Below are 14,111 nucleotides of genomic sequence, written 5' to 3'. Positions count from 1 at the left end.
CCCATTATTTAATATTTAAATTCTAGTGTAGAAATCAAAAAATTAGTGCAAACTAAAATCTAAAAATTACATGCAAAGACTTGATTTAAGAAATCATACAGATTAATATATTCTTTTAATTTAAAGTAGGTATCTTGTGAGACGGTTTCACGAATCTTTATCTGTGAGACGGGTCAACACTACCGATATTCAAAATAGAAAGTGATACTCTTAGCATAAAAAATAATATTTTTTCATGGATAACCCAAATAAAATATCTGTCTCACAAAATACAACCCGTGATACTGTCTCACAAATTTCATCCTGCCATGTAGATTTATTTACCACCCCAAACAAAAGTACTCCGAAAAGAAAGTAGAGAAACCAATTCAAATGATGTTTGCTAATTTTTTTAAATCTAAATATCTTATCTAAAAATTCGAGTGGACAAGATTGGAGATAAAATGCCATCCTCAAAAGCCAAACCGAATAATTGCAACCCAAAAATCAGGGGAAAAAAATGAATCTTGGCAATTTCAACCTTTAATTCATAAACCACTTGACAATGGGCTATCTTCAGTGTGTGGCCACTGGGGATGCGAAGTCCAATCCCTTTAGCTTTCAAATTTGTGCACACTTTTTAAACTCCCTTTGCTATAAGTTCTCCTACAACTTGTAATTGGACACTGCTAAGTCAAGTGTGACGGTTAACAACAATGGCGGCCACACTCTCAACTGCCGGAGCCGTTAACCATCTACCGGTGCATACTTCTTGATTATATATTTTACTTACTATACGGATCCACTACTTGTTTAGCTAAACATTACAAAGGAAAATAAACTCATGCTAAGCCTTTTCTTGGTTTTGATTAGCTTATATGAGTTAACAAACTGATTAAAATTCAAGCTTTTTCAGAGTTCAGATCTTTCTATTCAAACTCAGACCCAAAAGTTAGAAAAGAAACATACTTGAAGCCATTTCTTGGATTTGCTTTGCTTTTACATATTAAAAGTGTTGAGCTTTGTTATCAATGTTACGTGTGTGTGTGTTATGTTTTTTTTTTCACTTCATGATATCCTGAGTGGTAACAAAGTGCTTGGTCACTGTGGTAATTGATCGATGGCAACTTCTTTGTTGTTTGTATCTTGAAGAAATTAAGCTATTCATAAATTTAGCTTTATATTGGAGAAGAGTAGCTACTAGGAACTTAACTTTTGCAACAAGACTTAAAATTTTGAGATATGATGATGCAGCTGAACTTGCATGGATCCGGTGCTGGAGCTGCGGTCCCAAGCTCTTCCTTCTTAGGCACCAGCTTGAAGAAGGTGAATTCCTCGTTGATAGTGAAGAACCCATCTTCAAATTTAAAGATTGTTGCTGCAGAAGGGGCCAAAAAAGCCGATAGATGGGCTGGTCTAGGCAACGATATATCCGACGATCAACAGGATATTACCAGAGGAAAGGGCATGACTGATTCCTTATTCCAAGCACCCGACGGTATGGGAACGCACGACGCCATCATGAGCTCGTACGAGTACATCAGCACTGGTCAAAAAACGTAGGTCTATTTGTCTACTTCTCCCTCTATATGCGTCATTCTTGATTTCCAGGGAAATTATGCATGATTTTGTATTTAAAAAAAAAAATGGACATGGGGCCTGGCTGGTTTTGATGTTGGCGATCATTGCTGACAGATATAACTTGGACAACACAATGGATGGATTTTACATCGCTCCTGCATTCATGGACAAGCTTGTTGTTCACATTACCAAGAATTTCATGACCTTGCCTAACATCAAGGTGATGTTTGGTTGCTTCTGTGTGGTATTTTTGGGTCATCCCATCCAAATACATAGTGTTTTCTAACTTTGATTTAATGTTTGGTGCAGATTCCTCTTATTTTGGGTGTTTGGGGAGGCAAGGGTCAGGGTAAATCGTTCCAGTGCGAGCTTGTCTTCGCCAAGATGGGAATCAAGTGAGTAAAGTATTATTTCCCAGTATCTCTATTCATAGTGCCAGATTAAGGGGACATAAATTCTTTAGGAACACAAATATTAATACGGAGTTTCGATGTAATATCAATTTTCTGGTTATGTTTTCTCTTCTCTGACAAAAATTAACACCTAATCTACAGCCCCATCATGATGAGCGCCGGAGAACTGGAGAGCGGGAACGCCGGAGAACCAGCGAAGCTGATCCGGCAGAGGTATCGTGAAGCAGCAGACATCATCAGGAAAGGCAAAATGTGCTGCCTATTCATCAACGATCTTGATGCGGGTGCGGGCCGTATGGGTGGAACCACACAGTATACAGTCAACAACCAAATGGTGAATGCCACCCTCATGAACATAGCTGACAACCCCACAAATGTGCAGCTCCCTGGTATGTACAACAAAGAGGATAATCCACGAGTCCCCATCATCGTTACGGGCAACGACTTCTCAACCTTGTACGCCCCTCTTATCCGTGATGGCCGTATGGAGAAGTTCTACTGGGCTCCTACTCGTGAGGATCGTATTGGCGTCTGCCTCGGTATTTTCCGAACTGATAATGTCCCACAAGAAGCTGTTGTCAAACTCGTCGACACCTTCCCTGGACAGTCCATCGGTAAGAACACAGTTTATTCGACCCCGCCGTAAAAGCGATGATTAAAATTATTTCTACTCTTGTCCTATACCAGTTATTGTAAAATTTTAACATTTCTATAGAGCAATTACCCTCCACATATCAGTTCATCTTTCGAATTCTATATCCTAACGAAGTTTGAACATTTTCCTCGAATATTTTGAGTTAGATTTTACTGAAACCAAACCAAAAATGTCCTCACTGTCTTGCAGATTTCTTCGGTGCTCTGAGAGCAAGAGTATACGATGACAAAGTTAGGGAATGGATAAGCGGAGTGGGAGTAGATACCATCGGTAAGAAGCTTGTGAACTCGAGGGAAGGGCCACCGAAGTTTGAGCAACCAAAGATGACGCTTGAGAAATTGCTTGAATACGGGTACATGCTGGTCCAGGAGCAGGATAATGTGAAGAGAGTGCAGTTGGCAGACAAATATCTAAAGGATGCTGCCCTGGGAGATGCTAACCAGGATGCTATCGAAAGAGGGACATTCTACTGGTAAAGTCTTTGAATTTAATGCCTAATATTCTGCATAGTAGAAAGTTCTAATTTTCCTGACTGTTCTATTAAATTCCCTTTGCAGGCAAAGCAGCCCAACAAGTTGGAGTTCCAGTGCCTGAAGGTTGCACAGACCCAGGTGCATCAAACTTCGATCCGACTGCAAGAAGTGACAATGGGTCGTGCCTATACGTGGAGTAAAGTTGTTTCTGTTTTTCTGCTCTAGTGGATTGAAATGGGTTAGGGTGATTCGAGTTGTTTAGACTACTAGGCAGTATTGGTTTTGTGCTGTGTATTGGATCTACTTTTGTATGTTTACTACCAAACGATTGAATGAAATATACAAGTGTGATGTGTATTGGATCTACTTTTGTATGTTTACTTACAAAAGATTGAATGAAACATACAAGTGTGATGCATCGCCAAGCATACTCAAAATTTACAGGCAGCATTCAGTTCCAAACAGTCCGATATCATACAACAGAGATGGTTTAATGAATGTAGAGTTTTTAAGTAATGGCTTCTCTTATATTAATCTTTATTATATATGCTTTCCCCACCAGAAAAACGAAGATTATCTTGGCCAGAATCTACATGCTTGCTATGCTCTCGTTGCCATTTTCTTCATTTTCTTTCACCCAGTCAAAAATTTCAGAACCCTCAAATCGTGTAAATTGACAATATCCTAGTAATGTATAATGTAACAACACTCTTTAATGTATATTTCTCAACAAATAGCAGCAAGTACCTGAACCTAAGGCTTCAAAATCATCGACTCGTGTTCCTAAGACCGTTGCATTGCCTAAGGGTAGATTAACAGCCATCCAATCGGCAGTTTCTGGACTTTCAGAGCCCGTTTCTTTCTCCATAACCCAATCTTCCATGATTTCAAATTTCTCATATGAAATTGGATCCATGTATCCCTGTTCTTTGTCACTTGGAATCCTATCAAAAGCTCGATTGGAATGACCTTATCTTCTTGATGACATTGTCATCCAATAAGAGGAATATGAAGTCCTGTCCTCTCACAATACTCTATTTCATTTGATTAATATACTGTATCAGCTAGCTCTTTTAATTTTTATGATCATGATATCATGATACTAGAGATGTATTTGCATATGATTATCGTTTCAAATGATCAGAACATTAACGTTTCATATATATTTCACAGGGAATCCGTAGAGGAATACGCGACTGATATTCAAAGGTGAACGATGAACTATTTAAACACTTGTCATTGTTAATGGGGAAGGAAGAAAAATGTCTGAAAGAGTTGCATAAAGAAATGAAACAAGGCATTAGAATGAACTATTACCCAAACTGTGGTAGGCCTGACTTGGTGCTAGGAGTTAGCCCACATTCCTATGCTAGTTCAATCACTCTACTCGTGCAAGAAGATGAAATCACTGCAATACAAATAAAGCACTAGGGAGAATGGGTTCCAGTTAAGCCTATGGGAATGTAGTAAACGTTGGTTGATGTTCTTGCTTGAGGTACATACTTGTGGCTTTGTTTAATTGTTCTTGTGATTTGATTCTAATAGACAATTCTGTGCACTTTTTTCTTGGTTATGGAGGCTTGGAGTAATGGGATATACAAGAGCATCGATCATAGAGCTGTTGCGAATGCCAAAAAAATCAAGAATATGTGTTTGTGATCCCGTGCCATGAGGCCTAGTTGAACCCAGTCGAAACCATGGCGTGGACATGATGGCTTCCTCCATATTTACAAAAATGGCGTTAAATATATCGATTATGTTAGATACAATCTAGCCAAGAAAATGGATGGCAAGTTGGAAAACATCGAATATCTCAAGTTGGAGGCCTAATCAGTCTCAACTCCCACAACTTGATTCTTGTGTGTTGTTGGTTTGAGCTCAGGAATTTAAGATTTTCAAAACTATTTGTAAGACCACGTGCAATTATCAAGATTTATATATATTCAAAGAGTCATTACTTGATTACATATCTCTGTTATTTTTAACTCAAGTGGCTAGGCGAGCGTCCAAATACGGCCAAACGAGATGGAAAGAGGGGTGAGTTTGAGGTTTTTCGGTTGGGTGATTTAATTCCAACAAGAGTGTTCTTGGAACTATACATAAATACTAGGATATAAAAACGAAAAATATGTTCATTGAGGTAATAACTTGTGTGAGATGGTCTCACATGTCGTATTTTGTGAAACATATATCTTATTTGGGTCATCCATGAAAAAATATTACTTTTTATACTAAGAGTGCCACTTTTATTGTGATATCGGTAAGGTTAACCTGTCTCACAGATAAAGATTCGTGAAACCATCTCACAAGAGATCTACTCGTTCATTTTATTATGTTTGATGTGTCTGGTAAATAAGTTTGCAAAGAATTAAAATTAATGTAAAAAAATCTAAATTTAATATTATTCATATTTATAATAAAAAATTAATATTTTTCATGAATAACCCAATAAAATACGTGTCTCATAAAATTGATTGTCTCACAAGAATTTTTATGATTTAACTAACCAAACGACTAAAATCAAAATTAAGTTATCTTATAATACAGTAATTTCACCATAAAAACATCCCCAACTCCAAGTTTATCATCCAAATAATTGGTTGTACTTATTTTTACTACTAGCTCAATGAGCACGATATTATTTTTATACATCGTGTTTATTAATCTCACGGATATAAATTCATAATATCGTCTTGCAATATACCAATTCACTTTAATTTCTTATGATAAGGAAAAAAAAAAGGCACGACTTACATGTATGAAGAAATGTTTATGGATTACATGGTTCCGACATAAACTCCAGAAACTTGTGTAGAAAATGTGGTTTCCAAATTAATAAAAATATTACAATATAAGAAAGCCCTACGCCTTCGTGCCTATTCAGTTCTCGTGCCTCGGAACCCACGTAGATCCAACCAAGATCAAAATTTTTCTATGTGATCTTGTAATTTCAGAGGAATCCATCTCGGTAAGAACTTTGTTTTATTTTCCTATTTAGATGCTTGTGTAGCATTGCGAGTTTTTGTTGTTTTACCAATTATAGTCATTGTTAGGAGAAACGGGATCGAACGTTTTCTTTTCTGGAAGATGAATGTTTTTGAATGGCGAAGTTATGCGTGTAAAAAAGATTGTTATGCATGATTACTTTGGTATTAAATTGTTTAATGCTTTGTATTGTAGCTGGGGTTATGAGGTGAACTCGAGCATAAATTTTGCACCAATTTGTTGGTTGTTTTCTTTCTTTTGTTCGGCAGGGTGAAATGTGTGAAATTTGATCTAGAATCGGCGTTCATGTTATTTTTGTCGGCAAATTTGGGGAGAGTTGTCATTGATTGCTTGCTTGAATTGTTTGTTTTTTTTAACCGTGGAAGGTACCGGATTAGTTGGAAAAATGTGATTTGCATGATGAAAACCGCAATTTGTTGCTTTTTATTAAGTTCTTCGGTAGTTCTTTGGAAATTTAATTTTATGTGACATTTGAGGAAGACTGATTGCATAATGTTTTGCAACAATTTACCCACAAAAAGAAGCTCCATGTATTGTTTTGAAGATAGAACGATCAATCTATTTTAGATTTTGTGCTGGTGTATAAGGGGAGGCTGTTCTCTTGGTTTAATTCTCTTTTTCGTTTAAGTACATGATGCTGCAATAATCAGCATAAACTTTAAGCAATATTTTGTTGCAGAGAAAGCATGATAGCTGCTTTGTTTTCCTATGTTAGGGATATATTTTACTGAATCTCATCAGTTGCTAATATGGAGAAGGTTGTGGATAAGAACTTGTTTCGATTGGGTGGGGAATCATTTAGAACATTTAGAATAATTGCTAATGATTTTAACTGATTGTTATTGTTTCTGATACTTTGCAAATACCTTGATTTTTTTAAGATAGAGGGCTTGCACGAGTTCTTGAAATTTGAGAATGGAAAGTTCCATTTTGCTGCTAAAACAGCTGAGAGGTTGGCGTCATGGTCTGAGTGTTCTATTTTCTCTTTTATGCATTCAAAATTTTGAGTTGTCGATCAAGTATAGGCATAGCTCAATCTGCAGAAGGGGCCTTTGTTGGATTTTTTATTCCTTTTGTCTGATGACTCATACAGTTTATTTCTCTTATGGAAGGATAAACTCTCATTCTGTAAGAGAGTTTTTTGTTCAGTGCTGTGACAGTTTTTGAAGTACCATGAGTTTTGTTTTCCGAGGCACGAGAGGAGATATAGAGACTGGTTTCCAAGGATTGATTCCTGAGCGGCGTGCAGTGGTAATGTACTAGCATTTTCTAGTTTTGCTCCAGTAAACTTTGAACTTGTCTTCATTTTTCTCGACCATCAATGACTATTTTCTCTTTGACACATGATTGTCGTTTAATTAATTCTGAGCAGCGTGTTCATGCTGCCCGACCAGTCAATACAAACTCGCTTGCTTTTCTTGTCACAGGTATTATCTCTTAGATTACCATTTTTTGTTGTTTCTTTTGTGTTAGTTCATCCCATTGACTGTATTTTGCGATTTTTCATTTTATATGGCAGTGCTATTGCTGTTTATGATTTTGAACTCGCATCAAATGTCTCCGAATTTTTTGGTTGGTGTTCTTCTCTATGAAATTGGCTTATTCGCATCAATCAGTTGTAAAATGCTAAATATTGAATCCTCTTTTCTACAATGCAAAGCTTTGGCTGGTGCTTGGTGTCTTTTTTATGGCAACCACCCTTAGAATGTACGCAACTTGTCAGCAACTTCAAGCACAGGCTCAAGCTCATGCCGTTGCTGCTAGTGGACTTCTTGGCCACACAGAATTACGGCTGCACATGCCACCATCTATAGCTCTCGCAACAAGGGGAAGGTTGCAAGGTCTCAGACTCCAGCTTGCTCTTCTGGACAGGGAATTTGATGATTTAGGTATTACTTGTCGTGGGAAAAAGTGGTATCAAGCTATAAAATGTGTCCTATTTATAGGTGATCAATTTAGAGATATGAAGAATTAAGTAAAAAAATATTTACGAAGAGTTGCATGTTATTCACCGTCCAGATTATGAAGCATTACGAGGACTGGATGCTGACAATATTCCTGCAGCTTCAATGACTGAGGGAGAGATCAATGCTCTTCCAGTTCATAAGTACAAGGTGTCAGGCCCTCAAAGGTTAGTCGTGGTGGAAAATTTTCCTTTTAGTAAAATATGAAATCTTTTTACCTTTTATTCTTTCATATAGTAGATGTTCAATTAATATATTTGTTAATAGGACTTTGGCAATAATATTTTGTTTTGTCAATTATAGTACACCTTTTCCCTATTGCTTTATTAGATTGTTTTGGTTTAGCCACTAACTATATGTCAGCAGGAGTATTTTTACCATGATTGTAGCTATTTCTATGATGACACGCTATTGATGCTTAGTCTAAAAAGTTGTTGTCGTTTTTACCTATGTTCCAGAAACCCTTCGTTTAACCTTCGATGTTGACTTACACATTTAGTTGGTTACATGTTTTGATATATTCTGATAAATTATCATACCAAGCTATGTTATAAAATGTACCAAACAAGAGAGGCGAGTATAAATCTGTATATTTTACTTAGAAATTGACATATACCATCTATTGGGTGTTGGCATTATCGAATTGGATATCTATTCTTGTTCAATTGTTTATGTTACCTTTTGTTTATTCGCAACATGATTGTGTTGGACTGCATTGTACAGAAACGTCTTGAAGTTTTTAATTTTCAATTTTTTTAATAATCCCAACTTTTCCCATTAAAGTGTTGAATGGACTGATTGTTGGAGTGTTTCCTTTCTAAATCTTGACAATGTGTTTGTTCCCTGTGTGTGGGAATGAGGGAAAAAATGGAACACGTCATGACAGCAATGATTTTATCTCTTTTATTAGGGAGCAAATTTTCAATATTATTAAACAAGGTTTTATATCTTTGCTGATTGTTCATGGATCTTTCTTTGGTCCTTTTGACAGCATTGGTCCATCTGTACTGCAAGCTTCTTCTTCAACTTCAGTTGAGGTACCATGCTTCTTCCACTTCTATTATTTTGGATATTGGCTGGTTTTGTTGCCGACACTTTATTTTTTGGCTTTTGCTTTCAACTCAAATTTAAGGCCTCAGGAAGAAAACACAATCATTACTACTATTCGGAAATATTGTCAACCATTGTGTTTTGAACATATTTTATTTTCATATATTTAGCACTGAGATGACAGATTCACTCGAATGTCAAGTTTGTTATTGTTGTGGCACTTAACATAGTTTACTTTGGAAACGTTCTAGGATGTTATATATGCATGTATAGTGATAAAAGCAACTTAAAATATTCAAAGTGCTACACGTTGATATATCTATTTGACATAGGCAACTTTATTTGTTTGGTCCTATATTCAAGTTACACAGCTGTCAGCAGTGTATAACGCTTTTGGAAAATAACCCAATTTTTGTTGTTGCCTTCATAGTTTGCGTTTCAGATCATTATCGATTTCATCATTAACAAATTCCCTTCTGCTTTTTTAATGCAGAAAAAGCAAGATCCTTCAAATGCACATGGGTCAACAAAGACCTCGGATGATGATTTGACATGCACTGTTTGCTTGGAGCAAGTTGATGTAGGAGAGCTCGTTCGTAGCTTGCCATGCTTACATCAGGTTTGTTTTGGCTCAATTTTTTTTCGTTCGTTGGATGTTATAGTGCAGTTTTGTTGTACCGTTTTATAAAACACAGATGTAAACATCACTTTTTTAATTACTGTTACATCCCATTTGAGTATCACATGATTCAGTGCAATCAATGTTGTGATGTACTACAGCCTCGCTGCCCTGTTTGGAGGTCGTACTTGGTTGCTCTGTTTCTTTAAAGGCCATTCATCGATTTATTCATGCATTTTTTTACAGTTTCACGTAAATTGCATTGATCCATGGCTACGGCAACAAGGGACATGCCCAGTTTGCAAATTTAGAGCCGGATCGCAATGGTCTGAGACTGGACAAGGAGAAGGCGATGCTTCATATATTGTCTAGCTTTTACAGTTTTGGGGACGTTAAAATTATGTGCTAACTTGTCTTTACATAGAGGTATAAATATGTAAACTGATTCAAAACTTGGATTCAATAGAATATGAAGATATTTATTAATCGCATCGATTTCCATATTTCCTGTCCTGGATGCTACCGCCCGGCTACCCAGAGATATATCGCTTACAAAAGGGAATTTCGTAGAGATCTGTGCGCGTTTGTGTGAGAATTTTTTTCCCTATTAACGAAAAGGCAAAGAATATTTTAGCTTGAAAAGGTTCCAAATATTAAAGATAAAATAATTGAAAATTAGTTACTATAAAACTTCCTTCTCACTTTGTTGGATTTCTAGGAGTTCCTTTCAGTCTTGAACAAACAGATTTGTAGCAGGCGACGGCCCGATAAAAATAGGTTTTTTCTCTTAAAAATAAGAAATTTGTTTTATCACACACACACAAACACACATATATATAAATGTCTTTTTTTCAATGAACTTTTTTCCATAATCAAGTTCAAACATGTCGTTAAAACATAGCAGCATAAAGCCTTGATTTTGGAGAAAAATAAAATAAAAGGTGGGCGCTTAGAGTGTGCCAAGTTTAATATTTTAGATTTAATCAGTTGACTTAATATCTGCTCACATAATATCTCAGATTACAGCATTTTCATGGAAGCTCTCATAGGATAGGTTCATTTAATTATAAATTTATAAGTAATCATGCAAATGAGCTTATGTAGCCTTGCCCTTTCCCTTTCCTTTCTTAGCTTCAAGTTTGGCTTGAATCCTAGCAGCAGCAGCTGCCTTTGCTTCTTCTCTTTTCTTCTTTTCTTCTTCTTTGACTGCAGCTGCCAATTCCCTCTGCTTCTTGAGCTCCCTGAACAAATATGTAGCATGAAACATCTATGTATTCTCAAATTTGGGAAACTTAAATGCGGTTGTAAAACACATAACAAACCACAGATGAAACATATATCGACCCCACTTGAGGTTCTGATCCATTTTATCGTTCATACTTTGGGCAGTGTCAGTCAACTTATTTGAACATGTTGCGCACTTCTTAGATCAACTATCAAGAAGATTACGTAAAGATAGCAAACCTCCCTTGAGGTTTTGAAAAAGTGACTACAACAGTTCTCATTGTGGATAAGGTATCATACTATCCGGAGCTAGGAGGGAGCTGTCATTGTAATTCTCCAAAAACTCGGAAGTTGTTTCTATTATTATTATTCCAAACCCTAAATTAGTGTGGATGTGATTTTCACGGGAAACTGAATCAATGCAGAATGCTTAGAACGAAGATTTGAACAGATTATACTTACTCCAGTCTGGCCCTCTCATCCGAAGCACTGCCTAGACTAGAACCCTTACGAGGACGGCATGCTATCAACTCCACCTCAAAAAGGAGCGTTGAACTGCGCACATAATTCATAGATGACATGCATAGATTACAAGAAACGTTTCTGAAACATTATTGTGAGTGAATTTTCAATCAAAATAAAGAAATTGGTCGGCTGTATAGTGCAAAGGGTTACATGTGCATTAGTGCATAAGCGCCATCAAACCAGCAGATTTTCAACAACCATACCAGCAAAATATTAATGGAAATGATAACCCTTTTAAAAAATCTAATGCGGGACATGCATTTTCGTTTTTGCTCTACTTAAGTCACCCAAGAATATCATTTGGCCATATCACAACAGATGGATATTTTTTACCACCTTTTGTTTCCAGCAAACTAATCATTTATCCTTCCAAACACCTTTCAATCAAGCAACTCTTGAAACATACTTTTGTTTCTAGACTAGGACTTAGCCTAACTCCAACCAAAAGCTAGTTCAAGAAGGAGGATTGTTCAAATCCACATAAACAAATCTAAAGAATTTTATGGGATATATAACGGTTTCCGCCAATCGCCATATCTTACAGAAAAATAATTCCTATATAAAGAAGTTTCATCAGAAAGTTGCAAAAAATAGGAGGAAAAAGGGTGCTGAGAATTTCCCTCCCAGATTAAAAATTGAGATAAAGCTGGTATCAGTTTCATGGAAAATTTGATCTCCACAGGCAAAAATAGAATATGCCGGATCCAACAATTTAACATGATGCAATACAAGGAAAGTGCATGAAAATTGCCCTCCTCACACTTTCCAGAACATTTTCTGGCAACCAAAAGTATTATCTTAATAGCTTCTGTTCATGAACTTATTCAAACTTAAGAAGACAGATAGGTACTCTGGGGGAACATCAGGTGGAGAACCAGTACTGCCATAGGCATATTCTGGTTTACATGTGATCTTTGCAACCTCACCAACCTGCCAAAAATAGTGAAGGAACAAAAGCTTGAGAAAGAATAATGTGCAATAATAGCTCCATCCATACAGTTACATTCACCTTCATGGTTCTCAGTGCAATATCCCATGCTTTAATCACAGACCCCTTGCCCAATTCAAAGGTGAATATAGTGTTATCCTCATGTGTAGTATCAAAAACTTCACCAGTTTTGGCAAGAATGCCTTCATAATGAACTGTCAACAAGAATCAAAATATTAAAACATTAATCCTTCTGAGCAAGATGAGCAAAAATGTCACAGATATTAACCATCAGAAAAGAGATATGAAAGATTCAGTTTATGAAAGTCTCATTTTATTTAAAATTTTCCTCCCCATGGTTTTAGGAAACACAATTCCCTTCATGAGTACCAAGCGTCCATGTCCTGAAACCATCTATCTACATGTTTGACAGTGTTGGCATGTAAACGAAGAGACATGGTTCAAGTTCGAAACATAAATACGATATAGCATATCTTTGGTCCATTTTCAGGGGAAAAAAAACCTTGATTCACAAAAAGGTGTTTCCATTTATCAGAAAATTCTAAGCACACCATTTTCATAATAACAAGCAGATGAGGTAGAATCAAAGTAAAAATAGTGAAGATATAAAGAAAAATCCACAGTACAAGGAACTCTGAGTGCATGGATCTGTGTAAACATACCATCAAGAAGAGGAAGGGTCTCTGAAGGAGCAATGGCATCGGGTTTTGCTCGACGTACTGTTGTCTTCAGGACACCTCCATCCCCAGTCAAATCAACAGAACTCATGATTTTCTTTGTTAATTGCCTGAGGGTGGAGAGATAGTGAGATACATAAAATCACACATGCAAAATGCACAATAATATGCAACAATTGTTTTTCCATAAATTGTACATCAAACCATGTAAACTTTTTTAGCCCAAGAACGAAATGTATTAAGATAATGTTTAACATGAAAAAATATTCAAATCAAGGGCATGTCCCAATCAACAATTGATAATTACAGATTACATGTTCCAGCTTCTATTGTTACTAAAAGTGTGTCCCTAGGCACAAGGCAGGGTGAAGCATAACCCATGCACCTAAGCATAGCTTGCTAGTGATGAAAGTGCCTCAAGTGTCTTAAAGGCTCAAGTTGCATTTCAAACACAACTTAGATGCAACAATCGTGACTTCAAGGTGAAACCAATAAGATGGTCATTCATATTTAATAATGTTTGTTTGATATTGTTCAATAGTTCCCCCATTAGATATTGATGATTGTTTTATATAGTTATGCTGATGTTTGTCTTATATTGTCCAATAGTTTCCAGTATTTGGGATGGTGGTTTTATTTTTTTGTGTACCAATGGATTATAGAATATAGTGCATTCTTTTCTACCTCACTTAAATAAAACGTGCATCTCACTCTGTATCTATGAATAATTGCATCCATGCACCTCTAATAACTATGTCCACCTCTATCCTTAGAATCAACTTTCTGGCTAGTTAGATTTTTCCGAATCTGATCATTGTTCGAATTCTATTCATTCAAATTATTTGACTAAGATTATGAAACAGTGAGATTAAAACGCGCAGAAAAATGAATCGAACTAATAAAATCTATTTATTTTACAGGAACATCGTCCAGCTTAGGCCAATGTCAATTCAGGACATCGAAAGAAAATTCAAAACCGTTGCCGCAATAGCCTAC

At 36.4% G+C, this 14,111-nt stretch overlaps 3 protein-coding genes across 4 annotated transcripts; 2 read left to right on the top strand and 1 right to left on the bottom strand.

The window, feature by feature from the left end:
* The first annotated feature begins 491 nt into the window (after nucleotides 1-491).
* Nucleotides 492-3,467, top strand: LOC140804282 (ribulose bisphosphate carboxylase/oxygenase activase, chloroplastic-like). Its single transcript, XM_073160174.1, has 7 exons — nucleotides 492-740; nucleotides 1,234-1,538; nucleotides 1,675-1,780; nucleotides 1,870-1,955; nucleotides 2,115-2,587; nucleotides 2,818-3,105; nucleotides 3,192-3,467. Exons 1-6 carry the CDS (start codon nucleotides 696-698, stop codon nucleotides 3,102-3,104), a joined length of 1,302 nt encoding a protein of 433 aa, XP_073016275.1. The 5' UTR covers nucleotides 492-695; the 3' UTR covers nucleotide 3,105; nucleotides 3,192-3,467.
* A 2,429-nt stretch (nucleotides 3,468-5,896) lies between these two features.
* Nucleotides 5,897-10,243, top strand: LOC140804889 (E3 ubiquitin-protein ligase SDIR1-like). Of its 2 annotated transcripts, none has more exons than XM_073161046.1 (9): nucleotides 5,897-6,069; nucleotides 7,220-7,358; nucleotides 7,480-7,534; nucleotides 7,627-7,679; nucleotides 7,768-7,996; nucleotides 8,127-8,238; nucleotides 9,063-9,108; nucleotides 9,615-9,740; nucleotides 9,987-10,243. In XM_073161046.1, exons 2-9 carry the CDS (start codon nucleotides 7,281-7,283, stop codon nucleotides 10,110-10,112), a joined length of 825 nt encoding a protein of 274 aa, XP_073017147.1. In that variant the 5' UTR covers nucleotides 5,897-6,069; nucleotides 7,220-7,280; the 3' UTR covers nucleotides 10,113-10,243. The 2 variants fall into 2 exon arrangements, with proteins under 2 accessions (XP_073017147.1, XP_073017148.1); XM_073161047.1 differs by having other exon boundaries at nucleotides 5,903-6,069; nucleotides 7,257-7,358.
* Nucleotides 10,244-10,672: 429 nt separating this feature from the next.
* LOC140804527 (peptidyl-prolyl cis-trans isomerase FKBP20-1-like) lies at nucleotides 10,673-13,219 on the bottom strand. The gene is made up of 5 exons (XM_073160565.1): nucleotides 13,101-13,219; nucleotides 12,499-12,632; nucleotides 12,340-12,419; nucleotides 11,427-11,519; nucleotides 10,673-10,981 (listed from the first exon to the last, which is right to left on the bottom strand). The coding sequence occupies exons 1-5, from the start codon at nucleotides 13,204-13,206 to the stop codon at nucleotides 10,837-10,839; spliced, it is 558 nt and encodes a 185-aa protein (XP_073016666.1). The 5' UTR covers nucleotides 13,207-13,219; the 3' UTR covers nucleotides 10,673-10,836.
* Nucleotides 13,220-14,111: the final 892 nt, after the last annotated feature.

This window comes from Primulina eburnea, chromosome 11, assembly GCF_022965805.1.
Source record: "Primulina eburnea isolate SZY01 chromosome 11, ASM2296580v1, whole genome shotgun sequence".
NCBI classification, from domain to species: Eukaryota; Viridiplantae; Streptophyta; class Magnoliopsida; order Lamiales; family Gesneriaceae; genus Primulina; species Primulina eburnea.
The sequence above is the reverse complement of the archived record's forward strand: the minus strand, read 5'-3'. Positions and strand labels throughout refer to the sequence as shown.